This window comes from Pelobates fuscus, chromosome 6, assembly GCF_036172605.1.
Source record: "Pelobates fuscus isolate aPelFus1 chromosome 6, aPelFus1.pri, whole genome shotgun sequence".
In the NCBI taxonomy this organism is placed as follows: Eukaryota; Metazoa; Chordata; class Amphibia; order Anura; family Pelobatidae; genus Pelobates; species Pelobates fuscus.
Genome location: NC_086322.1, coordinates 50,201,776 through 50,228,896, shown reverse-complemented (window position 1 = coordinate 50,228,896; position 27,121 = coordinate 50,201,776). Strand labels below are relative to the sequence as shown.

General features: G+C 38.4%; 1 protein-coding gene across 2 annotated transcripts in view; it reads right to left on the bottom strand.

Annotated features, from left to right (window-relative positions):
- Window positions 1–27,121, bottom strand: part of NSD2 (nuclear receptor binding SET domain protein 2) — a 69,283-nt gene that overhangs the window by 30,619 nt on the left and 11,543 nt on the right. The window contains exons 2-8 of one of the 2 annotated variants that reach the window (XM_063457675.1): window positions 13,411–14,001; window positions 10,864–11,023; window positions 8,726–8,892; window positions 8,066–8,521; window positions 6,079–6,220; window positions 2,467–2,544; window positions 717–826 (exon numbers count right to left, since the gene is read on the bottom strand). In XM_063457675.1, the coding sequence (XP_063313745.1) occupies window positions 717–826; window positions 2,467–2,544; window positions 6,079–6,220; window positions 8,066–8,521; window positions 8,726–8,892; window positions 10,864–11,023; window positions 13,411–13,944 (1,647 nt within the window). In that variant the 5' untranslated portion in view covers window positions 13,945–14,001. The remainder of the gene's footprint in view (window positions 1–716; window positions 827–2,466; window positions 2,545–6,078; window positions 6,221–8,065; window positions 8,522–8,725; window positions 8,893–10,863; window positions 11,024–13,410; window positions 14,002–27,121) is intronic. The other variant, XM_063457676.1, reaches the window with a different exon arrangement.

Below are 27,121 nucleotides of genomic sequence, written 5' to 3'. Positions count from 1 at the left end.
TGTATGCACGGGTATTTTATGATAAAATACTGGTATACAGAAAATCTTCCTTTTAGCCATTTGAACTTGCTGTTGTGAAATGGTCAAAAGTGTACATATAGAATTCTCTAAAAATCAAAGAACCAGACTCCTTTTCCTAAGAACATGTTTAAGAACATTTGTGTATGGTATTATGCATAGATTTCCTTTTTCCGAAGTTTGTAACCAATATGACCAGATCTATACTGATGTGTAAAAAAACAAACAAACAAAAAACCCCACCAACATTATGACACTACTGCAGTGTGCCATTTTTGTCATGGCTGCGAAAGTCAATATCCTAGAAAGTTTGTCAGTTTCTCTAAATGCAGAACGACTAAATAAATTGTTACTTGTGATGGGTGGAGGCTGGGAGAAGAAATATAAAATGTGAATAGAAACTATAGTAACATTGTTATGAAGATGTAAGATGGGGAGGGAGAGGTTGTTCTTAACAGACTACACCTTTGTAGATCTGCAATAAATGTACAGTACCGCCTATGTTGAATTATACCAGGGCTAGAGAGCTTTGTGTGTTAAATACACAGAATTGAGCACATAGTACCTACATACGAGGGTATTCCTATTTATAGTTCGTTTTGGAAATAAGCAGGGAAGCCCAGCTACGATGTTAGTAAAGTAGTGTTGGTTAAAAAGAAAAGGTGGAAAGAGTCTTAATAACTTAAAAAGAAGTTTACCTTTTGGATATTCACCCGAAGTCTCTTTCTAGGAGTTTCCTTGATTTCATAGTCTTCAACTCGCTTGCGTGTCCTCTTTATGTGGTTTCGTTTATTTCCATGCAATTTACCTTTAGGGGGAGGTTGTGAAACTTGTATGAAAAGCCCAGGAGTAATAGTTTATTTTCCCTTTTTGGTTTAAATGTGGTCAGGCATTTTATGATATACCTGACAGAAAATCTTTATTTTCCCCATTGTATTTATGAAAACATATCTGTATTCATTTGACACTTCAATACCATTTAAGTCTGAACCCTTGAATACAGTGTAGCATAAAGGTGCCCAAACCACTCTTTAAATAACAAGAAATATAGACTATATATTAAAAAGCTTCAAGCTAATTGCTGAAGCCATGCAGAACACACATTATTTAAAGGACAGACTTTGCGTACCTGTAGCATCTAATACTTGCCACTAAAATGTTGATCCTATGGTATTAGTTACATGAGTTTATTTAGGAACAAAACTGCTTTATAAGCAGCAATAATTGTTCAATGTTTATAAAAAGTGAAGTCCACATCCATGTTTGCGAGCATGAGGAAAGTTTGTTTCAAAAAAATGAAATGTCACACTTTCTAATGTTTCAGTCAAACATACAAACGGTTGAACTAGAGAGTAAGTCGGTTTTATCGCAAGATGTTATCTATGACATTTAAGACCCCATGAAAGTCATTTTACTAAAGAGCAAATTGTCTCAAAGAGTGTTCAGCCACATTTAAGGCAGGTGTAATATAGGCATGGAAACACATGTGATTTCTGAACACTCAACCTTAAACAATGTGAGCTAATGGTTTAAGTTGATTTGTACACCTGTGCTCAAGCAGAATACTCCGATCTCACATATTTACAGTCTATTAAGACCTGAGCTTGTAAACCGTTATATAAGGCACAGTAGGTTCTAACATTAAAATTGTCCATGTAAATGGAATCCCAGAGCAAGTATGTTCTACATATTTATTACACACATATATTGTGCAAACTTTAGTAATGCATAAAACCACAAGGCTAGGGCACTCAAAGTCCAGATTTAAAACAGCTCTGTCCACACTATTTACTCTTTGTACAAAAACGGATGCAATGATTTGTTTATTATGATGAAATGATGCAATCGCTGCATGTTGTGCCCATACATATACCATAAATTTATGACAATCAGTGTGCTGTTATTTATGGGTGATTACAACAAGCGTGACTTTGCACAACTAAAGTGGATATCACAATAGAAGTATTTACAAAATCGGTCTTTCAAACAGAGCCCTCAATGCAAAACTTAAAAGGGTTTATTAATAGAGTTGCACTTCTTTCCTTAGTAAGCAAGTCTATCGCGGGGCACGCAATTAAAGGGGAATTTATTTTTTTTAATAAAATAAAACAATCCCAGGCTCCCAACAAGGTGGGGGTGTACATCTACAACAATAAACAGGGTACAATTCTATATTTAACTGGCCAGGGAGGAATATTGATGTAAAGGCCGCACAACAAATCACGTGTAACTTACAGTAATTTTTTTTGTTTATCTTGTTACATACACTGTGGGTTTCCCATGATAAAAAGGACAAAAATCACCACTACACCTATTAAGATATTGAAATATTAACAAATCCATGTCTATTGTCAATCTCTTAGAAGAGCCTCAGTTTTCAGGTTTTACTCTAGAACACTAAAAAAAAATAAAAACAAAAACAAACGCATAACAGGTTATTTCAATTACTTCTTGATCTTGAGTTCCTCTGCGGTAACTCTTGGAGAAGGTTTCGCTTGACTTCCAGCATATTCTTCGTTGATGTACCTTGAGAGATACAGAAGTTTTTTTGGGTGTTGTGTTTTTCATGTTAACCGGTATCCAATTATTCCATGACATTTTTCAGATACAAACAAGGAAACAAGTCACTGTTCCGGTGGCGGGACAGAGAAGAGGCTATGTGGACAGCAGCATTCATTTTACATTATTGATCAGTTACATCCTTTTATTCATCTGAATCTCTGCCCAAAACCGTATGCATCGCTGAAGACGACCACTAGACAGAGGACAAAACATGTACTCCAGTCTGGAAAGCTGCATGTTAAAATGTCGATTTCTCAGTAAACCTGCTTGCACATCTTAAATTAAGGGGGCAACTAAAATGCAATGTATTAGTGGAGCTTCAAAAAGCAGCTGTCCATGCTTTTACAGCCTTAAGGCTGTAAAAAGAAGCCTGTAATGGAGAAATGTACATTGAATTTGCCAGTCAATAGACTACAACATAAGTTTATGTGCGGAACCTTCTGCATTAATGGGAGAGTAATGTTAAATTGTATAAATCCTTCAATAATAAGCCTGGTTTTAATGCAGTGATCTGTCTGAAATAGTTTAAGTAGCATATTAAACCTACACACATTTCCATGGACACCAAGGTTTATTCACTAAACTCACTAACTGACAAATTGTAAAATTTAGAATACAATAGTAAGAGGGCCTTAAAAAGTTACTTCAGCATCCATGACTACTTATGCTTCACAGCCAGATTCTTTCCTCCATGACTTAAAAAAAAGAGAAGTGGTCATGGAGTTAAGAATGTCTGTGAAGCATTTCAGCTTGAAACTGTGTACAATCAGTTATTTGCACCAGACTGCCTAATGTCGATTCTGTGCTTATTTTACATGTCAGCATGCACTGCACGCTGCCAAAAGACAATCCAATTCTCTGCTTGCAAGGGGAGTCTTATGTCTCCTCTCCCTCCCTACAGCCCGTCCAACTACAGACCCATTCATTTAAGCTTTTTTTTTTTAGGCTCCCTCACTGGCTCAGTTTGCACATGCACTCTGAGCAAGCTAAAGAGTCCAATCAAAGGCTACACTTAAAAAATAAAAAACAAAATAGGGCATTATGCATTTAAAAAAATAAAATGATAGGGGTTGGAGAGACCCTTTAAATTTGGAACGTCCTGGTGCATTCCACACAATTCACAGTTTAGTGAATAAAACACGGCATGCATTATTCTGCAATGCAAAACTAAATATTTTACAATGAATCTAACCTATAACCATTTCTCTATGTGAGCTTAAGCCAGCTTTGTATAATAAACAATGTGGGTGCAATGAGAACACTAAAACATGCAGATAAGTAAGGAATACTTTTGCCATATACCACTGCATATGTAAAACAAATTAAAAATAGTGTAGTATATCAAGACATAAAAACAAATTATATGCTATGCATAACACACTCACATACTGCTGAATCAATCTCAAACTGACTCAAGACTTTTTGTGCTTGTGGTAAATATTCCCATGTAGGAATTTGGACCTTTTGAACTACGATATTGAAGAAATTGAGGTCCCCAAGGCTCTTTTGGAAAATCTTCCAGGCTTATCAAACAAAGTATAAAATCAAAATACTAAATAAGAATATGCATCTTTGAAACAGACCCATGAGGGGTTGAAACACCAAAAAAAAGATTCACCAAAATTTTTATTATTGTTGTATATTGTGATTTTGAAGGTCCAATTCTGACAAAGGAATATTTACCACAAGCACAAAAAGTATGAGTCAGCTTGAGATTGACTCAGCAGTATGTGAGTGTTTAATACATAGCATATCATGTTTTTATGTCTTGCTATACTAACACCATGTATTTCTAATTTGTGTTTTACGAATGCAGTGGTATATGGCATAAGTATTCCTTGGTTATCTGCATGTTTTACGGTTATTACACCGACATTGTTTATTATACACTGTATATTTTTTGGTGTTAAGGAGTGACACCTTAGTGGGTGTAATTTACTGCACTGCATTAGCACTTTACACTGTTGCACCTTTGTTCATTTATTGTTTGTTTAACTTTTAAGCCAGGGCCTTTGCCTTGAGACCTCTGGGCTCACCTTAATGCTCATTTTCTGGGTCATTATGGGAAACTGCTTAAAAAAACAAACAAAAAACAAACAAACACATAACACGAACTTGCGATTTGCCTATTTTCTTTAACTTCTTTAACCACTTTGTTATAGGGATTGTGTGCCTCTGTATTGCTTTGGATTCTCATAATGGCCTCAAATATGTTTGGATAAGCTTCAAAAATATTTAAACTGCTTGAAAAACTTTCCAAATGATTTATCTACAAAAGTTACCATAGACTTTATTAGTGACTTCTGCAAATACATCATTTGGAAAGTGATTACAGTAGATTTGAATTATGTGAAAAGCTTATATAAAATAAAATTGAGGGCCATTTTTGGAAATGTTAACACAGATTGTATAGGCTCTAATGTTATAGCATTAATGTGTCTCGGATGAATGATCAGAGAAATTAATGTTCAAGTATCCCTGAAAGCAATTTTTTCCCATAGCCTGCAGATGGGGGGAGTGGGGTCTTCCTTTTGGACAGACAAATGTGTCCATCCTCTGCTAAAGCAAATGGCACTTTTATTTCAGACAGACCTATATGCGAATGTTCATATCAATGAACTTACAGGAATAATAAGATGAATTTTTAAACTAGATTTGTGCTGTAAATTACTCAAAGGAACTATGGAGTAAAAACGGATTTTCAACAAATTTGAAACCATTAAAACCAGGACAGTTCATTATTTTTGATGTTTTTTTTAATTTAACATTACTTTTTCCATCCGTGGGCAATGGCAGATTAAGAATGTTACTAATTTTCTGTTTTATCACTATTCATATTGACAGATGCCATACAATGTATTAGAGTCAAATTGAGCTAGTGACCATGTCCATTATCCCAAGTACCCCAATACACATTTATATCTCAATTTTATTTAAGTATTAACCATCACCCCATATACACAGTACCAGCCTCACATACAAAAATGTGTTTAGTGGTCTGGTGAAGGTGCAATGAGGAGATGGTTAAGGAGAACTACATACTTAAAATTAGTTTGTGCACTATTCTAAAAATTACATATGACTCCAATCTATAAAGCCACCACCATATTTCTTAATATGTTAACATTCTATACATGCCAAATGCGAATCAAAAGCACCTGTGCAGCCTCAAAATCATCCAGTTTTATTATGGATGGTTATAGTCCATAATTATTTTGTGAGGTAAAACATGTTAAGAAAACAGTGCGTTTTGAGGATGGCTTTTTTTGTTAATAAAAATCTATTCTGTGCCTGTGCTATTTGAAAATAACTGAGCACAGTGGTCACAGGCTGGACAATTACAATAAAGTAGCAAATAAGGGCTAAATATTTAAAGTAGATTAGAAGAAACTCTGCTGATTTGTTTTAATTTTTCTCTCACTTTTTTTTTCCTTTTTCTTTTAAACTATCAAGATAGAGCTTAAAATCCCTTAGAGTACAGTGTGGTTTCATGTTTACCAGAGTCTTCGGGTTTGGGAGAGGTGACAATTGCAAACTTTGTGTTATAGCGCGCTTTTTGTTTATCACTGAGCATATTCCACTGCGATTCAAGCAACTCTTCAATCTCTTCTGCTGATGCATCTGGGTGCTCATTTATCACCTAGAAGTCCAAAGAAAGAATGCTGGTTAAAAATAAAAATATATAAAATGATATTTCAGCAATGGTGAAAGTTCCAGAGAATTTATTATTAGCTAGATTAATACAGCTATCAATACTGTTTCCACTTTTAGGACAGGCACTATTAAAAAATAAAATAAAAAGAGTGCAATAATGTTAAAGTGGTAAACATCCATCATAAGAAGTATATCAGGAATTCCTCTATTCTCTGTATCCTGCATAGAGTTCAATTTTAAAGAACCACTATAGGCACCCAGACCACTTTAGCTTAATGAAGTGGTCTGGGTGCCAGGTCCATCTAGGATTAACCCTTTCTGCTGTAAACATAGTTTCAGAGAAACTGCTATGCTTACCTATGGGTTAATCAAGCCTCTAGTGGCTGTCTCATTGACAGCCGCTAGAGGCGCTTCCGCGCTTCTCACAGTGAGAAGATGCCAGCGTCCATAGGAAAGCATTGAGAATGCTTTTCTATGGACTGGCTGAATGCGCACGCGGCTCTTCCCAGTTCAGTCATTCAAACAATCAGCATTATCCATGGACTGAACACATGAAGTATTTAGCGACTTCGGACATGCCTACAGTTGGGAGGTGCATCCTACACACATTGTATGTCAGAAAGACAGTACAAAACGTTATGCACGGATTTATGAAGCCCAGATACAAATTTAAAAAACATGTCAATGACAGGTTATGTATTGTCCAACAGGAAAGCAACTATATTATTGCCAATGTAAAGTATAAAAAAAAGAGGCACATTGATTAACACATTGATTTTGTACAAATAAAGCGAACTAGATGTCTGTATACTAACTGCAGCACATGACAAACACTCTGGATAGCAAAATGTACAGATGTAGTTTTACATACTACGTAGGCAGATATTGCAAAACACGCAAACACAAACATACCTGGATGGAGCAGTGGTAACATCACTGCCTTAGAACTGAGAAACAAGGATTTCAAGCTTGTTTGAGCCTTCTAAAATTGTTAAATGCGGCAAAACATGTTGGTGCTGTAAGAATGCTAATTATTATAATACCTACTACTGTGTGTCCCTTTAAAGTATATTGCGACTAATTTAGTAGGCTCTATAACCATTTCATCTTCATGAATTAAAGGGCTACTCTATGCATTTTAATCCATGCTTTACAGGTTATGTGAGGAGTACAATAGCCCTGTTTCCTGTTAAAGGGGAAATCTGTTTTGCCCTCTTAACCTATTTTTGCCCTCTTACAGCCAGAGATGTGCATCTGGCTTCTGAAGAAGGATGCTAATAGTGTCAGCCACTCATTGGCTGAGAGCATCAGTTGGGCAGACTCAGCTAATGAATGCAACACTGTGTTTATTATTTTCCTACATGACAACCAATGAATCTAAAGCTAAGGTCAGATTATGCTAGACAAATACGCAAACAAAAGAAAGCAGTGTGTAGAAAGAACCATGTCTTTTACACAAGTCTCGGACATGGTTCTTACATATTAGAATAGCCCTTCCATATTAGAAAAGCTACTCTTCACTCCACTAATGTAAAACTTTTTTCACAAAGGAAGCTCTCTGCAATAGCATCCAAGTTTGCTTTTACCTTCGTGATTGCAACTTGCATGTGTACTGCTTAAACACTATATGCACACAGATATCACCACTTGCAGCAATAAGCAATCTGATGGCTTTGTCCCAGAACATTAATTGCCATTTGAAAAGAGTACTTCTGCTTTAAAAGCAGTGTAAGAGTAACACCCTACATATATCACCTTACAACTCCTAAGAATCACATTTTAACAACCAGTTTAAAAAAAAAAAAAAAAAAAAAAAAAAAAACACATTTACCTCATCTTTGTGCTTCTGACAAAACACCAGAAACTGTGTAACTGCACCAACTTTTCTGCTCCTTGAGGTATATGCTCCAGACTTTCTTTTGGTGCTGGGGGGAGAGACATTTTTTCTAAACTCTGGGCTCTCTGAAACCTTTGCAGGAGACTTCACATCAGAAGGTTCAGACTTTTGATTGCTGGGAGCCCTGGACACTCTCCTTCTCTTGCTAGGCACTCCATCTTTATTAGAGCTCTCCGACTTTTCATCCATATCTTCACTTGTTTCCGGGATTGGTTCTAATGGGATGCCTGCTTCCATGGCTACCTTGGGATTGAGATGAGGACGGTCCTTCACATAAACAAAAGTAAATTTTTCCTTTCTCTCCTCTAATGTCATCGTTAGAGCTTCTTTAGCCTGCTGAATTCCAATGTCCCACTGACCACGGATTTTGCCAGTGATTGGTTTTAAAAGCTGATCAGGGAGATAAAGTTGCAGTTAATTTAAATGCATTTCCAAACTAATGCACACATTTATTATGTAGGAATAAATTCTATACAATTTGCAGAGACTTTTTGTAGTTTGAACTTTACGTTTAAGACAATTTTCAACCCAATGCAAAAGCAAAAGGCTGAAGTATAAATATTTTAGGGGCTCTGTTGGCATAAGTCTGCGTACCTTCATCTTTTCTGCTTTATTTGGTGTTTGTTTTGCACTCTCTTGGCATAGCTGATCATATTCATTCTCTCCTTTGAAAAGTGTGATGCTTTTCTCAAAGATCCATGCTCTTTCAGGGGCATTGCCAAAAAACTGCACATGATATTGACGGATACTCTTTCTTTGCCCTAAATAAGCATGTGAGAGAAAAATAGGGGAATGGAGGGGGTATGGGGGAAGAAATATATATAGTTTTTTTAAATTGTCACGCAATGACACAAGAAAGAATCACAAAACAATTTAACAGATTTAGCAGTTTGTTTACCCACTCATTACCAAAGATAACTAGTAGAAACTAGAAGGCTGATCTCTAGGATTGTATCAATTGCACAATTTCCTTTACTACAAACTTTGCCCATCCTAGTCTATACTTGAATTCACATGTTCTTCTTAAATTTCAAACATTCTTTAATTTGAACGATTTAAAGAATGCCATGAGGTTCATTTTAAAGGAACACTACAGTGTTAGGAATACAGAGATGTAATGTTTACACTAGAGTGTACCTCTGCCACCCCCTCCCACCATGGTAGTTAAAGGGCAATAAACCCTTTAAAACAGTTACCAGATTCCAGAGCCCAAGACAATGTTGAGGAGGAACCTAACTTGCATCCGTGTCAAATGCCGCATTGAATTGATGCATTCTTATGGAGTATTTAAAGAGACTGTATGCCCTCATGCACAGCTTGACATACAGTTTTTTTTTTCATAGCGTTAAACAGTGTAAATGTAGAAATCGCCTCTAGTGGTTGTTAGACATATTACCTGCAATATAAACATTGCAGTTTCTCTGAAATTGCAATGTTTTAGACTACAGGTTTAAAGATCCAGGGACAGTGCACCCATACCACTTTAATGAGACAAAGTGGTATGGGTGCCTATAGAACTAGAAATTACTAGTGTCATGATTCCAGATTTGTAGATATTGCACGAATGCATCCCTCCATCTGACCAGATGATACTCAGGAATACTTTCTTGTACCTTACTTTTGATGCCCCACATTTGTTCATTGCCTGTGTATTAACATAGTAGTCCAAAACATCTGGAGTGCCGAAGGTTGCCTATGCCTGGTATAGATTAGGGATTGACCGATATTGATTTATTTAGAGCAGATACCGATAATCTGTGAACTTTCAGGCCGATGGCTGATAACTTACTTGTACATTTACCATTTTTTAAAAAAACTATTTCTACACAAATCTACTGTTAACTGAACATGTTTATTCTATTTATTTTGCAAATCTTTATTAAGGTAAATGCACAAAATATACATGCCAGTCCGAATTTTGTATGTTTTCAAGAATGTTTGTGTAGTGTGTGTAGTGAACGCAGAGTGTTTGTGTAGTGAATGCAGAGTGTTTGTGTAGTGTGTGTAGTGAATGCAGTGTGTTTGTGTAGTGTGTATATAATGAATGCAGAGTGTGTTTGTGTAGTGAATGCAGTGTGTATATATATATATATATATAGAATGCAGAGTGTGTGTTTGTGTAGGTATACAAAGTGTGTAAATTGGGGGAGCGTTGCCATGGTAACCTCTGGCAACACTGACGGCTGCAGGACTCGCAAGAGTTAGACAGGGGAGCTGCTGGGAAGGTAAGTAAGAGTGTGCTGGGCCCACCAGGACCCTGATGGCAGCCCTGGTCTGCATTATCGACAATATCGGTATCGGCCAGACCAGTAATCGGTCGATCCCTAGTATAGATGCATTTTTTTGTATTTGACTTGTTTAGAAATTACAGATCTAGATTTAAAGTTCGTTATAGACTGAGTGAGCAATCTTGGAAGGTCAGTTGCAAATTATGTACCAACAGCCAATATTAACAGCATACACCCATAAACATATGGTTATTATATAAAAAAAAAAAAAAAAAAATGCAGTAGAGTGAATCTACTACAATTAGGTGGAAATCCTTATATAAAATAAATCCAGGAATTGTGGCAGTACAGTTTATAATCCACAACAGTGCAGAATTATTATACATGCAATGTTTTATTGCGTTATTCCAAGTCATTGCTAATCCATGTGGAAATCTAAATTTCAGTATGCATAGAAGGCTAATTCACACAGTGTAACTTAATGGACACTAAGTAAAAACATACCCTTGATCTTTGTATGGCTAAGCAGGACCGGGTCAGATGTTACCATACACGGCCACCATGGGTACCCAGAAACTTTAGACCATACCAAGTCTCCAACAGAAAATTTAAATGAAGCATCTTCTTCATCTTTCGCAGTCGATGTATCCAATTCAGAGACTTCCTTTGAATCACAACAACAAAATGACATGAGCAAGAAAAACAAAGGCTAAGATCATGGATAATTTTATTTTATATGTTTTGTAAACCACTGACTTTTTAAAATTTACCATTTACTGGACAACAAAATGAAGATGTTAACGCCGACCAGTCAAAAGCATAAAGATCAGGTCACTTTCAGGTAGGTGCACATTTAACTTAAAGGACAATCTACATATAATGTGATCTATGTTTAATCAGCTTGTCCAAGGGATTAATAAAGTGGTAGCCCAATTCACTCAACAAATGTTTGCAATTTAAGGGACACTATAGTCACCAGAACCACTGCAGCTCAATGTATTGGTTCTGGTGTCTATAGCATGTCCCTATAGGCTTTTCAGAGAAAATGCATTCATTGTTTACATCCCTGCCTAGTAACACCTCTGTTGACAGTCATTCAGACGATCACTAGAGGTGCTTTCAATCTAATGCTGCACTGTATACAGCATCAATAGTGTATACAGCGTTGAGACCCTAATTCACATGCGCAATAGCCTCCCAATGCTTTCCTATGGGAAAGCCATTGGATTGGTTGAGATAGTCCAGACTGATTTTCTCAGCTGTAGAGGCGGGGACAGCCACAGCAAAACCAGGGCAGCGATGAAATGTAAAAGTCTTTTAGCTCCACAGAGAGGGGGAAGGAACCCATATTTATTCAAGCACTATACTGTTAGGAATGATTTTATAACACTATAGTGTTCCTTTAGATCTGAATTTAAAAATTAAAGGGACACTATAGTCACCTGAACAACTTTAGCTTAATGAAGCAGTTTTGGTGTATAGAACATGCCCCTGCAGCCTCACTGCTCAATCCTCTGCCATTTAGGAGTTAAATCCCTTTGTTTATGAACCCTAGTCACACCTCCCTGCATGTGACTTGCACAGCCTTCCATAAACACTTCCTGTATTTAGGCTTTATTTATTGTAAGTTCTGTTTAATTAAGATTTTCTTATCCCCTGCTATGTTAATAGCTTGCTAGACCCTGCAAGAGCCTCCTGTATGTGATTAAAGTTCAATTTAGAGATTGAGATACAATTATTTAAGGTAAATTACATATGTTTGAAAGTGAAACCAGTTTTTTTTTCATGCTGGCTCTGTCAATCATAGCCAGGGGAGGTGTGGCTAGGGCTGCATAAACAGAAACAAAGTGATTTAACTTCTAAATGACAGTGAAATTGCAGTGGAATGATCTATACACTAAAACTGCTTTATTTAGGTAAAGTAATTTAGTGTTCCTTTAAAGTAAAAAAACTGAACTGGAAAAATTATCCAAACTTAGCTAGCGTCACAACCTTTTGCCTCATTTTTAAAATTTGGATCTAATTTGCAAAAGTTTTTAATTTACAGAATAACCCCAAATGTCTCACCCTGGTCCACACAAAGTCTCTCCCACTGCATCCCCACACCCGTGTGTGTGTGTGGTGCATGTATGTGCATGCTTGCTTTGTGCAATGCATATGTTGGCTGCTTGCAATGTATGCATAATGTGCATATATGATGTGGGTGCTGGTTATGTGTAATGGGTTTGTTCTCCATCCTTCCTGATTACTATAGTCGTTGGTTGTAAAATAGGGGAGCAAGTGACCTGCACATTCGGTGGGTGCAATAAACACTCCCTCTCAATCCCAGGAACACAATGGGTCAGAGACCAGCCACCAGGATTCACAGCTAAGGCTAGGAGTCATTAGTGACCAATGGACTGTAAGGAGCAATAACGGTGGTCTGCACCCACTCTATGAACAGACCTTACAGTACACAACCGCTCAAGGAAAGGAGGAAAGCCTACAAAAATCTGCCTGTTTGGTGCCTGGAACCACATGTTCTAGGCGTCTCGTAATCAGAATTTCCCATCCCTAAAGGAAAATCCAATCAGCAAGTGAAACAAATCACATCCATCCCCTTTAAAAAGTCTGGCAGTTGAATGCAGTGAGCTCCATTCAGAGCAGAAAAGTTTATACCACAATCAGGAGCCTCACATTGTGTTCTATGGGTACTCAACATATGCAATACATCCTTGTCCAGAATGCCAGCATAGACAATTCATCCATAATGCATCCATCCAAAATGGGGAATAGGTTTGAGGACCAAGAGCAGCCTCGTAAAACATTGCAATGGTTTGTTATTAAACCGGGACAACACTTCCACTCTAAACAATATAACCACAGCGAGCCATTGTGGTTAAATTGCCTGTACTGCCCATTTCAATGGCTTATATTTTTTGTTTTAAATTAAGCTAATTGCTTGGGGGTAGTGCCTTTATGACATAAGCTGCTTCTTGCTAGATCTGTTCTGCTTATCAAGTTATGTTATAGGCAATTTGAGTTATCAGAAGTGAAAAACTAGGAAATTACCTTAAGGTCAGATGAGTCAAGGGCATCAGATTTATCAGAGGCCTCATCACTCTGCTTCTCCTCAGCTGTGCCAAACTTTATACTTTTTCTCTTCCTTCCTCTTTTACTTTTCTTATCCTCCTCAACGTCCTCTGCAATGGTAGGTTCTTCCCCTGCTTCCCCACAAATTGAAGACTCAAACAAGGGCTTTCCATTCATGTAGGTCTTGGTAATTTTTAATTTTATTTCAGGGGATCCATTCTTTGTTGGGGTAGTTGAAGGTGGTGTCTCAGTACCTTTAATTTCAGGTTCATCAAAGCGAACTTTGGCTTCTTGGGCCCCAGAATCTCCATTAAAAACACGTGATGTTAGGTCCTTCAGTTTATCAGGTGGAAGAAATGGTAGTGTATCATGGCCATTAAGTTTCTGAATGACCCCATCTTGTAGAGTTGCTGAAATCTGAGCTCTTCCAAGGAATACAGAGCACTCTCTGCTAACTTCAGGATTGGAACTCTTCATGACCGGAGTCACGAGGATATGGGGAACTTGCTTCATTGTGTGTTTGTTTTATGTTAACTGTAGAGAATTCAGGTAGAATTGAACAATTTTACACTAAAAGGAAAAAAAGCAAATGGAGAAAGTTACTACAGGAAGTACAAAATGAACATACCAGGTAAAAAAAATAAATTAAAAAAAAAAAAAACGGTTGTAGTCTGCATTCCCTCACAAAATAATGGGGGGAGAGGGAGGTATTGTAATGTGGAATTCAAACCAGGTTTACCACTATTATACAAGTGATTAAAGCTGCAGCAAAAATGGGTTTGGACTTTCAATGGTTGAAGGAATATTCAGCATGCAAAGGTTTTACAGAATGTCCATCTTTGTCTCTTTATAAAAAAGGACAAATCTCAGGACACATCTGCAGTTTTATAAAGTGACAGGATTGTACTCTCCCGGTTGTCAGACCACCAGGAGGGCGATATAACGGATTTCCTTGCTCCAACCAACATGAAGGCAATATTTCTCTTTGAGAAGCATTCTACGGATCATTCGAATATTAGTACTGATGGCCTCCCAGTAGGCAGTGTGATTTTTTTCGCTGCTTAATTAGTGGTAAGTGCTTTATTTCAGGGAAGGGAGGGTGGGGGTGAACCCTTTATTAGTATATACATATAACACTGGAGTGTTCCTTCCTAACGTACATTTGTTTTAAAGGTTAAGGTATGCCTGAATTGGAAAAAAATATATACACACACATATACTTTTTTTATTATTATAATATAAATACAGACATTCCAGCTAAGGCACACAAATATATCACAAGTATGCACACACATATTAGTTTGCCTGATATATTTAACAAATCTCCTTTAAGCCTGAAAAGGTTTTAAAGTTATTTACAAATATTAAAATAAGGTATTAATCTGCTAAAAATCAATATTTTGTGAATAACTTTAAAGTACCTAAACGGCTACTATAAGCCTTTTGAGAGGGGAGACCTTTCCAGTGTAATATTATAGAGAAGATCCCCCTTTCATTTTTCAGTAAAACCTGCAAAAGAAGGTTTTACTCAACTGGAATCCAGCACCAGACGAAACTCCTAGTGTTGATCTTCCGACGTCTTATCGTAGAGAAACCTGTGATTGGACCATTTCGCCTGTTCAGAGAACATGTGCGCGATCTGGACTGGTAAGGTTAGAATTTTAAAATGAATAAAATGTGCAATGTGAAGATTTTCACATCTGTCAGCAGCGTGTAGTGCAAAACACTAATTTTTTCACACAATTGATGTTCGTATGCCTGTAAACAGCTAATTGTTGACAATGAGGCCAGAGGTGAAATTACACCACTGGCAGCAAAGACGTTAATCCCTGTATGTGCAGTCATCTATAGTGACAACACGTGCTTGGAGTAATCCTTTACTCGGTACTGCAAACCATAACATACTGTCAGTAATGAATTTCTACATTTGGCTAGTGGAAGTACTGAATCTTCTTTATATTGATTGTTATAAAGTGTGTTGGGGTTTTTGGTCTAATTTGGCTAAGGTAACGTAGGACTCCCCATTTTTAAATTGTCCTGTTCATGGCAGCTTTTATATTAGGATCTGTGTGGATGGTGTTAACAGGGTGATTATCCTTTTGGGTCTAGAACACTGATCTTTTCAAATTTTCACCCTGGCACACACCTGGAATGGCCTTGTTCATGACTGCTGTATGTACAATAGCACACAAAATGGAAACCTTTATTTATGCATGTTTAGGCAGTACGAAGTTCACAGAGAAACTGGCAAAAAAGCCATGATCCTAAATACTTTGCACTTTCTATTGATGACCGTGTGAAAAATATTTCCGGATATCCTTGTGTATTTACAATGGAGGGGGACTATGAAGCAGGTTTTGCTTAGCTGAATACACACACTTGGAATGTCAATATGAAGATGCATTCATGAGACAGGTGGCCATTAAAATAAAGAACACTTGACAGCAGGGCAACATGAAGAGTACATTAACGCTTAACCAAAAAAAAACCAAAAAAAAACTTTTTAAATGTCGGGACCACTGCACCCACTCACCCCACACACACAAAAAAACCTTTTTAAACAACAAACGTATTCAATACTGCTTTCAATGTGGCCAGTTCTTGGGTAGGGGCCGAGCTATTAGAAACACAAATACATCTATACATTAATAAATCATAAAGGCTTATTTAATTTTACAAACCATTGTCTGTTTTGAACTATGCACAATCTTTGGTTTATTTCTCCCAAGTCTGAAATGCAGCAACACTCTCCATGTCTCAGCGTTTGTCTCAATCTCTATGTATGCACAATCTCAATGTCAGTTGATGTTCTCAACCAATTAACCCCTTAAGGACCAGACTTTTTTTGCGATGTTGTACATTTGCGACCAGGCATCTTTTTACACTTTTGTGGTGTTTGTGTTTAGCTGTAATTTTCCGCTCTCTCATTTACTGTTCCCATACAAATTATATATTGTTTTTTTCAGGACAAAAGGGGCTTTCTTTACATACCATTATTTATATAATCTCATGTAATTTAATTTTTTTAAAAATGAAAAAATGTTGAAAAATTAAAAAAAAATACACGGTTTTTGAATTTTATGTGAAAAATCTTTTACTCATCTACAAAAGCGAATGAAAAAAACTGCTAAATAGATTCAAAATGTTGTCCTGAGTTCAAAAATACCCAGTGTTTACATGCTTTTTGCTATTTTTTTGCATGTTATAGGGCTATAAGTAGGATATTGCGGTTTCAAAACATACATTTTTAACCCCTTAAGGACCAAACTTCTGGAATAAAAGGGAATCATGACATGTCCCACACGTCATGTGTCCTTGAGGGGTTAAAATGTATCAATAGTGACATTGTAACACTATTATCTGTCATAAATTGCTAAATAACACCCCACATGTACATATTTTTTTAAAAGTAGACAACCCAGGGTATTCAATATGGGGTATGTCCACACTTTAGTAGCCACTTAGTCGCAAACACTGGCCAAAGTTAGCATTCATATTTGTTTGTGTGTGAAAAAAGTAAAAAACTAAATTGAACGCTAATTTTGGCCAGTGTTTGTGACTAAGTGGTTACTAAAAAAGACTGGACATAACCCAAGGTATTGCAAATGGGGTGTCTTCTTTTGCAAATGGTATGCCACCATGGGGGTAATTCTCATTCCTGGGCTACCATACGCTCTCAAAGGCAACGTAACCAACCTGGCCATTTTCAATGTAAAAATATTTGACCCATTTATTTGACCCTGTAACTTTCAAAAACGCTATAAAACCTGTACATGGGGGGTCCTGTTCTACTCAGGAGACTTTGCTGAACACAAATATTAGTGTTTCAAAACTGGAAAATGTATCACAACAATTATATCATCAGTAAAAGTGCTGTTTGTGTGTGAAAAATGCAAAAAAAAAAGTCACTTTCACTGACAATATCATCGCTGTGATAGGTTTTACTGTTTTGAATCACTAATATTTGTGTTCAGCGAAGTCTCCCGAGTAAAACAGTACCCCCCATGTACAGGTTTTAGGGTGTCGTAGAACGTTACAGGGTAAAATACAGTGATAGCAAATTAAATTCTCTGGACTTTCTGCCTGGGTTGGCAGGCAGGTCCCTTAAATTGCAATCAATAAAATAACTTAATTATGTAAAAATATTACATAAATACGCACGTAGAATTTAAATATATATGCATATTTATATATTTGAAGTCTACGTGTATATTTATATAATTATTTATGTGATTTTGTATATGGACATATGAATAGTTCGCATTCTTTTTATTTATTTATTTATTTATATATACATAGATATATATACAATTTCATTCTAAGTGTATTTTGATATAAATATATATATTAATATCAAAATACAGTTAGAATACAATTTCGTATAGATATATAATTTTTTTTAATTTTTATTATTATTTTTAATTTTTTTAATTTAATTTAAATTATTTATTATTCGTATTTTATAATAATATATATACACAATATATATAGTTATTATATATATATTATATATATATATATATATACACGTGAGTAAATTAATTATAAGTGTATTTTTATATTAATATATGTACATATTAATATAAAAATACACTTAGCATGACATTATATATATATATATATATATGATATATAGACATATTATATAGGTATAATATATGTCTATATATCACATATACACATATATTATAATATTTTTTTTATTAACTTTCACTTTAAATTTATTTCTGATTTTACAGTTGCAGGGAGACTGCCTGTCAGCACAGACAGTCCCCCTGCAGGCAGAGACTAGGACACCTATTGTGACCATGTGGTCGCCCTGTTGAGCGATCACATGGCCACAGGGGTCCTAAACCGCCATGGGGAGACTGTCTGGGCTGCAGGCAGTCTCCCCACACCGGGAGCACCGCCAATCGCCGCCGGGGGAACGACGGCGATCGGGTAAGTACATTTTAAATTTAGGACGGTTCAGGACCGTCGTCGGTCGGCAAGTGAAAAATGCCGATGACGGTCCTGAACCGTCCAGCGTCCTTAAGGGGTTAATGACCTAAACTTGCATAAATACGCCCTAAATTGGAATTCAAATGCATGTTTTAGCTGTGTGGAGGAAACTTGAAATGTGGGTGCCTAAGGGAAAACAGACCAATTTCAAAATGTTACCCCTAAAGTACTTTACCTTGCAGAAGTGCTTTATGTGGGAAGAATGAGTCTGTCAAAAGAAACAGATAGAGGCTTTTACTAAACTCATTAGATTTTTGTTGTGTCGACTAAAATCTGGAGATTTACTCAACTAAAACAATTCATGACAAATACGACAAACAGTTTTTTAGTCAAAAGACTGACTAAAACGAAATTGAAATTTTCCACCACAATTAACACTGATACATTGTTTAAAAATAAATTTAGTGAATGACACTTGAACACAAATCTCAGTTTTTACCACAGTTCCAGAATTTTGATAAACATAGGGGCACACTGATATAAACATTCCACAGATCATAAATAACTCGTAGCATTACCATAAAATGTATTTTAAACATAGCACAGCATCCGTTTTATATTTACACTAATATACAGGTCTGAAACCTGTATATTGTTAAATGTATTTGACTTACATTTTTATTTTGTCAACCATTTTTAAGGTGAGCAGCTTTAAAATGGTTAAAAAAAAAAAAAAAACATTAAAAACATTTTTAATTTGATTTTATCCTTCTATGATTTAACTTATCCTCACCATTCCCAACTAAGCATTCACAATATAAATCAACTACCGTAGTTTAGCCGAAGAAGCTTCAAATGGATATAGCCATCTTTGTAGTATTTACGTGTTCTGTAGATACCCACATGCATGTCTGGATAATCCTTGAGCACATGGAAAAGGTAGAGAAGCACTAACTTTACAGAAAAACTAAACATTTCAGTCCTGCCATTTAATGCTTTTCTCTTCCAAACATGCCAGAAGTGTCATCACTAACTCACAAATCACATTATTTAGTATTAAAGGGACACTATAATCACCTGAACAACTTTAGCTTAATGAAGCAGTTTTGGTGTATATAACATGCCCCTGCAGCCTCACTGCTCAATCCTCTGCCATTTAGGAGTTAAATCCCTTTGTTTATGAACCCTAGTCACACCTCCCTGCATGTGACTTGCACAGCCTTCCATAAACACTTCCTGTAAAGAGAGCCCTATTTAGGGTTTCTTTATTGCAAGTTCTGTTTAATTAAGATTTTCTTATCCCCTACTATGTTAATAGCTTGCTAGACCCTGCAAGAGCCTCCTGTTTGTGATTAAAGTTCAATTTAGAGATTGACATACAATTATTTAAACATAGAATATGACGGCAGATAAGAACCATTCGGCCCATCTAGTCTGCCCAGTAAATTACATCTGTTTGGCTCTCATGCAGGCTCTGTCAATCATAGCCAGGGGAGGTTTGGCTAGGGCTGCATAAACAGAAACAAAGTGATTTAACTCCTAAATGACAGTGAATTGAGCAGTGAAATTGCAGGGGAATGATCTATACACTAAAACTGCTTTATTTAGCTAAAGTAATTTAGGTGACCATCGTGTTCCTTTAAGAGGAGGATGGGCTTAACCTTTTAAAGTTTTTAATACAGTTCTGCCTGCCTTTTCTGCTGCAAGGAAATGGCGATAACCCTCTTGTTGCACTGACCCTAATCTGGAGGGAAAGTGGTCACTTTCATAAAGTGACACGGTTGCACATTTCCAGCTTCACGGCTGCTCTTCCTATTTTGTGGGCTAGCAAATACCAGAAAGCAATGATTTGCAAACTGAACTGCAGGCACTATAGGCATTTCTGCTCATTGAGTTGGTTATAGTGCCTGGAGTAGTATTAAACCATCTTCGAGCAGTCTAGAACAACCACAGCCTGGCACTCATTGGCAGTATGGCTAAGACAGTTTACAAGTTTTATTCTAGCTATGATAATTTATGCCAACAACAGGGGTGGTGATAGGTTGAAAGAGGACTGCCAATACTTTTTCACTATAATTTGTGAATAGGGAGCTACTCATCCTATCAGCAGCACCCCAGTTTGAGGCTTCCTAAATGAATGCAAGTGAAGGAGCAGAGCCAATGGATGTTGGATTGAAAACACAGGGGTTAAACCATTCATCAATAGAACACTAACATGCAAATCGGTGAGCAGGACCTCCTTGGACCATAACTTAATACATATTATGTTCTTATATTGCATAAATGAACCCAGTGAGTTTGCATTAGGCTTCCTCAGAGCATATCTGGATAGATATTTGTTTTAACGATGGTGTAATGACCATAAATAATTCTCTCTCAGTCTCTTTATTAGAATACAACCAGAAAATACAGGAAATGTGCATGCTGTATGTATGCATACATGCAAGGCCACACTCAAAGGGAATTCAGCAAATTAACTGGATACTCAAGATGTGGCATTCAAGCTGTTACAAAGAAATTTGTCATGGACCAAAAAAAAAAAAAAAAAAAAAAAAAAGGAATGGAAGGCTAAGAAAACTTTCTAAATCTGATAAGAAATGTGAGTTTCTTTGTTGAGAGACATCAAGAAGCCCAGAAAGGACCTGGCTCAGCATCTGGCAGCTTCATCAGGATCCCAAGTTGACCATTCTACATTCTTCTACAAAGAAGTTTGACCAAGAATGGTTTTTGCGGTAGGGTAGCAGCCAAGGGATGACTTTTTCAGAATAGGTAGGAACAGGGTGAAAAGGCTATGCAAAGATTGGAATGTATACCCTTCCACAAAGATCATTCCTGATCAAGCTTCTTCTGAATGTGGAATGAACTTGGCAACTCAATGAAGCTGCCAAATGTGGAGCCAGGTTCTTGGTGCACTTCTTTCTATCTTTCAAAGAAGAAACTCAGGCACTTATCAGATTTTGGGTATCTGCAGCAAGCTAGTTATTAAAGGGACACTATAGGCACCCAGACAACATCTCATTGCAGGACTAAAGGGGACATGGCACCCAGACCATTTCAATGTAAAACATTGCATTTTTAGAGAAACTAGAACCAAGACTGCCTCTAGCTGCGGTCTACCAGTTTGATTCCGTGAAACAACGCTGGACGTCACACTATGAATGAGAATCTCCAGCATCAGAGAAAACCCCATAGGAAGGCATTGTGGCAATGCCAACATATGGGGAAGGTCTAATGTGCCTCCGCATGACGGAGGAGGCGGACCGCGACACAGCCCATTATAGCAGCTTTCTGGAGATAAGAAAATGAGTATGCAACATTTCACCACAATGTTTAACTATGATCCTATAGAACGGTTAATTTGGAAACAAGTCCAGAAACAGTGAAATCGAGAGGAGGCAGATTATATTTCTAAACATAATAGAGAATGTCTTAGTTTTAAGGGAAATTGTCTTCTGTTTAACCCCTTAAGGACCAAACTTCTGGAATAAAAGGGAATCATGACATGTCACACTGTCATGTGTCCTTAAGGGGTTAAAAGGAATATCAACATTAGAGGGTTCAAACATTAAAACCTTATTATTACACACGATAATGTGAAGTATTTTAGGATTAAATGTAGGATACAGCAGTTTAGGATTAAATGTTAAAGGGACAATATAGTCACCAGAACAACTACAGCTTATTGATTTATTGTTTTGGTGAGTAGAATCATTACCTTCTGTCTTTTTGCTGTAAACACTGACTTTTCAGAGAAAATGCAGTGTTTACATTAGGGACCGACCGACATTTAATTTTTTAGAGCCGATAATCTGTTAACCATCAGGCCGATATTCTGTACATTTACCATTTTAAACTATTTCTAAAGGTAAATGCACAAAATATACAAGCCACATGCACTGGATGCAGTGTGTTTAGACAGTGGAGCTGTGTGTATTTGTGTAGTGTGTATATAATGAATGCAGAGTGTGTGTGTGTGTGTGTACATTATAGACACACATTACATTATATAGACCTACCTTATATAGACACACTACACTACACTACACACACACACACACAGAGTGTGTGTATATAATGCAGAGTGTGCGTGTTTTCCTGAAGGGATGTGATTTGTGTAAAATGGGGGTGCATTTCTTTATTTTAATATTTATGTTTATTTTAATATGTTTAATATTTACCGTATATACTCGAGTATAAGCCGAGTTTTTCAGCCCATTTTTTGGGCTGAAAAACCCCAACTCGGCTTATACTCGAGTCAGAGTCTGTATTATGGCAATTTGCATTGCCATAATACAGACTGGGGGGAGAGGGGGGCTGTCAGAGCTTTACTTACCTTTCCTGCAGCTCCTGTCAGCTCTCTCCTCCTCCGCGCCGTCCGTTCAGCACCTCGGTCAGCTCCCAGTGTAAGTCTCGCGAGAGCCGCGGCTCTCGCGAGACTTACACTGTGAGCTGACAGAAGAGCAGAACGGACGGCGCAGAGGAGGAGAGAGCTGACAGGAGCTGCAGGAAAGGTAAGTACAGCTCTGACAGCCCCCCTCTCCCCCCCACTGAACTGCCACTGGACCACCAGGAAAGGAGAGCCCCCCTCCCTGCCATATATCAAGCAGGGAGGGGGGACGAAAAAAAAAAAAAGTATAAATAAAAAGAAATAAAATAATAAAAAAAAAATTAATAATAAAAAAAAAAGGGGTATAAGGACCACTATGGGAGGGGGGGGGGGTATAAGGACCACTATGGGAGGGAGGGGGTGGGTTAAGGACCACTATGGGAGGGAGGGGGTTATAAGGACCGCTATGGGAGGGAGGGGGTTATAAGGACCGCTATGGGAGGGAGGGGGTTATAAGGACCGCTATGGGAGGGAGGGGGTTATAAGGACCGCTATGGGAGGGAGGGGGGGTATAAGGACCACTATGGGAGGGGGGGGGGGGTATAAGGACCACTATGGGAGGGAGGGGGGGGTATAAGGACCACTATGGGAGGGAGGGGGGGGGTAAGGACCACTATGGGAGGGAGGGGGGGGATAAGGACCACTATGGGAGGGGGGGGGGGATAAGGACCACTATGGGAGGGAGGGGGGGGTAAGGACCACTATGGGAGGGAGGGGGGGTATAAGGACCACTATGGGAGGGAGGGGGGGTATAAGGACCACTATGGGAGGGAGGGGGGGTATAAGGACCACTATGGGAGGGAGGGGGGGATAAGGACCACTATGGGAGGGAGGGGGGGTATAAGGACCACTATGGGAGGGAGGGGGGGTATAAGGACCACTATGGGAGGGAGGGGGGGATAAGGACCACTATGGGAGGGAGGGGGGGTATAAGGACCACTATGGGAGGGAGGGGGGGTATAAGGACCACTATGGGAGGGAGGGGGGGATAAGGACCACTATGGGAGGGAGGGGGGGGATAAGGACCACTATGGGAGGGAGGGGGGTATAAGGACCACTATGGGAGGGAGGGGGGGGATAAGGACCACTATGGGAGGGAGGGGGGGGATAAGGACCACTATGGGAGGGAGGGGGGTATAAGGACCACTATGGGAGGGAGGGGGGGTATAAGGACCACTATGGGAGGGAGGGGGGGTATAAGGACCACTATGGGAGGGAGGGGGGGTATAAGGACCACTATGGGAGGGAGGGGGGGTATAAGGACCACTATGGGAGGGAGGGGGGGGGTATATGGACCACTATGGGAGGGATGGGGGGGATAAGGAACACTATGGGAGGGAGAAGGGGGATAAGGACCACTATGAGAGGGAGGGGGTGGGATAAGGACCACTAGGGGAGGGGAGGGTAAGGACCACTGGGGGGGGGAGTGAAGGAACACGGGGGTGGGGAGGTAAGGACCACTGAGGGAGGAGGAGGGGAAGTCAGGACATATGGGGGGGGGGGGGGGGCGGCAAAAATTTTTTTGCCTACGGCGGCAAATATCCTTGCACCGGCCCTGCACACACTGCATTCACACACTGCATTCATGCACACACACACACACTGCATTCATGCACACACACACACACTGCATTCATGCACACACACACACACTGCATTCATGCACACACACACTGCATTCATGCACACACACACTGCATTCATGCACACACACACTGCATTCATGCACACACACACTGCATTCATGCACACACACACTGCATTCATGCACACACACACTGCATTCATGCACACACACACTGCATTCATGCACACACACACTGCATTCATACACACACTGCATTCATACACACACTGCATTCATACACACTGCATTCATACACACACTGCATTCATACACACACTGCATTCATACACACACTGCATTCATACACACACTGCATTCATACACACACTGCATTCATACACACACTGCATTCATACACACACTGCATTCATACACACACTGCATTCATACACACACTGCATTCATACACACACTGCATTCATACACACACTGCATTCATACACACACTGCATTCATACACACACATACGCACACACTGCATTCATTATACACACACTGTAAATAAATATTCAATTAATATATTTTTTTTAGGATCTAATTTTATTTAGAAATTTACCAGTAGCTGCTGCATTTCCCACCCTAGTCTTTTACTCGAGTCAATAAGTTTTCCCAGTTTTTTGGGATAAAATTAGGGGCCTCGGCTTATATTCGGGTCGGCTTATACTCGAGTATATACGGTATTTTAATTTTTAATATGTTTAATATTTATTTTAATTTTTAATATGTTTAATTATTTTTTTGCCCCCCCCTCCCTGCTTGTTGCCTGGCCAGGGAGTGGGGATATAACAGTGGTCCAGTGGCATTGGCTGAGCAGTGGGGGGGTCGGGTCCGCAGGTAGCGTTTACTTACATTTCCTGCAGATACTCCAGCTCCCAGTGTAAGTCTCGTGGCCGCGCGGAGCGTTGCCATGGTAACCCGTGGCAACACTGACTGCCGCAGGACTCGCGAGATTTGCACTGGGGAGCTGGAGGAAAGGTAAGTAAACGCTACCTGCGGGCCCCCCAGGACTTGTAATGAGCCCGGCGGTGATAGGAGGTATTATCGGCAATAGTGGTATCTCTATTGGCAGATACCGATATTGCCGAAAATATGGGTAAAACCGATAACCTGTTGATTCCTAGTTTACATTACAGCCTAGTGATAACTTCACTGGCCACTCCTCATATAGCTGTTGGAGATCCTTCCTGGGTCATGGCTGCCTTAAATGCATCCAAACATTCAGTATCTCCTCCCTCTGCATGCAGACACTGAACTTCATTGATTCAATTTATCTCTATGAGGAGATGCTGATTGCCCAGGGCTTTGTTTGAATCATGCTGGCTCTGCCCCATGATCTGCCTCCTTGTCGGTCTCAGCCAATCCTATGGGGAAGCATTGTGATTAGATCAGGCTACCACTTCTGCTGATGTCAGCAAACTGCTTGTTTTTCTGAGTCTAACATCATGCAGAGTTACAGCTTCAGGCTTGAATACAGTAAGATTTTTACTATATTTATGGAGGCATGAGGGGCCCGGGGGGGGGGGGGGGGGGGGCTAGATGGTGGTTTTAAACACTATAGGGTCAGGAATACATATTTTTGTTCCTGACTCTATAATGATCATTTAAGGTACTAATACTACCCAGAAACATGAACTAAAAGTGTTTGCAGTACACTAAGTGAGCTACAAAAGCCTATTATGTTGTGGATCCTTATGTTTTGAGAGAAGGATAGTTTTATAGTCAATAATAGCAAACATTGAATATTGATCAAGGTAAAATTCAATAAATGGTAACTACATGAATATATATATATTTTTTTTATTGCTTTAAAGGCACCCAATGAATTTGTATAGTCATTTATTTTGCCTTCAGTTATTGTGGCATTTAATACTTCTGGTTTGTTGGATCCCTCTTGTTTTGTTTCTGTACTAATAAAACTAATTTTTAAAACATTAAATTGGGATTTACAATACATTCAGGCTCAATATGAACACTTGCATGTCTAACAGAAAAGGTTAAGGTTGTTAATCAGATCATTAAATTAGTTGTCCTTGTAGAATGTTATATGATAGTCCAGGAATATCAAGACTACTAAAAAGGAAATTTTGTCCGTCTGTCTCCTTCACTCCAAAAAAGCCTACTTACTATGCACATAAGAATGAATCAGCGCACCCAAAACAAAAATGGCATTCCCTAAAGTGCACAAATATTTCCTTAGCCCTAAAAGCAAAAGTTCTTCTGCTAATGAAATAAGGCCAATGAAAACCCACCCATTTCTTCTCCAGTACTTAATTCCTTGTTACTGCTGGGCAATGTTCATTCAAATGTTTCATAGAGAAACAGAGGGATGATCTACATTGACTAACAGCTGGGAAATAAGCCTATTTTAAATCGTTTTTCTCTCTCTGCAATTGCTAGCACAAGGTATAGGTAGAATGTTATGTTCAATCTAATGAGTATACATTGTTTGGGGCATGACAGATGCCCTTTAAGGATTCATATTAAAAATTAAGCAAAAAAAAAAAAAAATAAAAGATTCTAACAAAACCAATTATAGCCATTCTTTACAGCTCAATTAGTTCACCTACAGTTTAAGTATTTGCTTCATGTATCCATTAAAATTGTGACATGCTCTATAATGCTATTGGACTAAAATTCTTAGCGGACCAAAGGATGAGGTTGGACTTATAAAAGGCACATAGGTTGCTTAGACCTCCTACTTTCCGAGTTATGGCATGGAGTGACTGATGTTACTC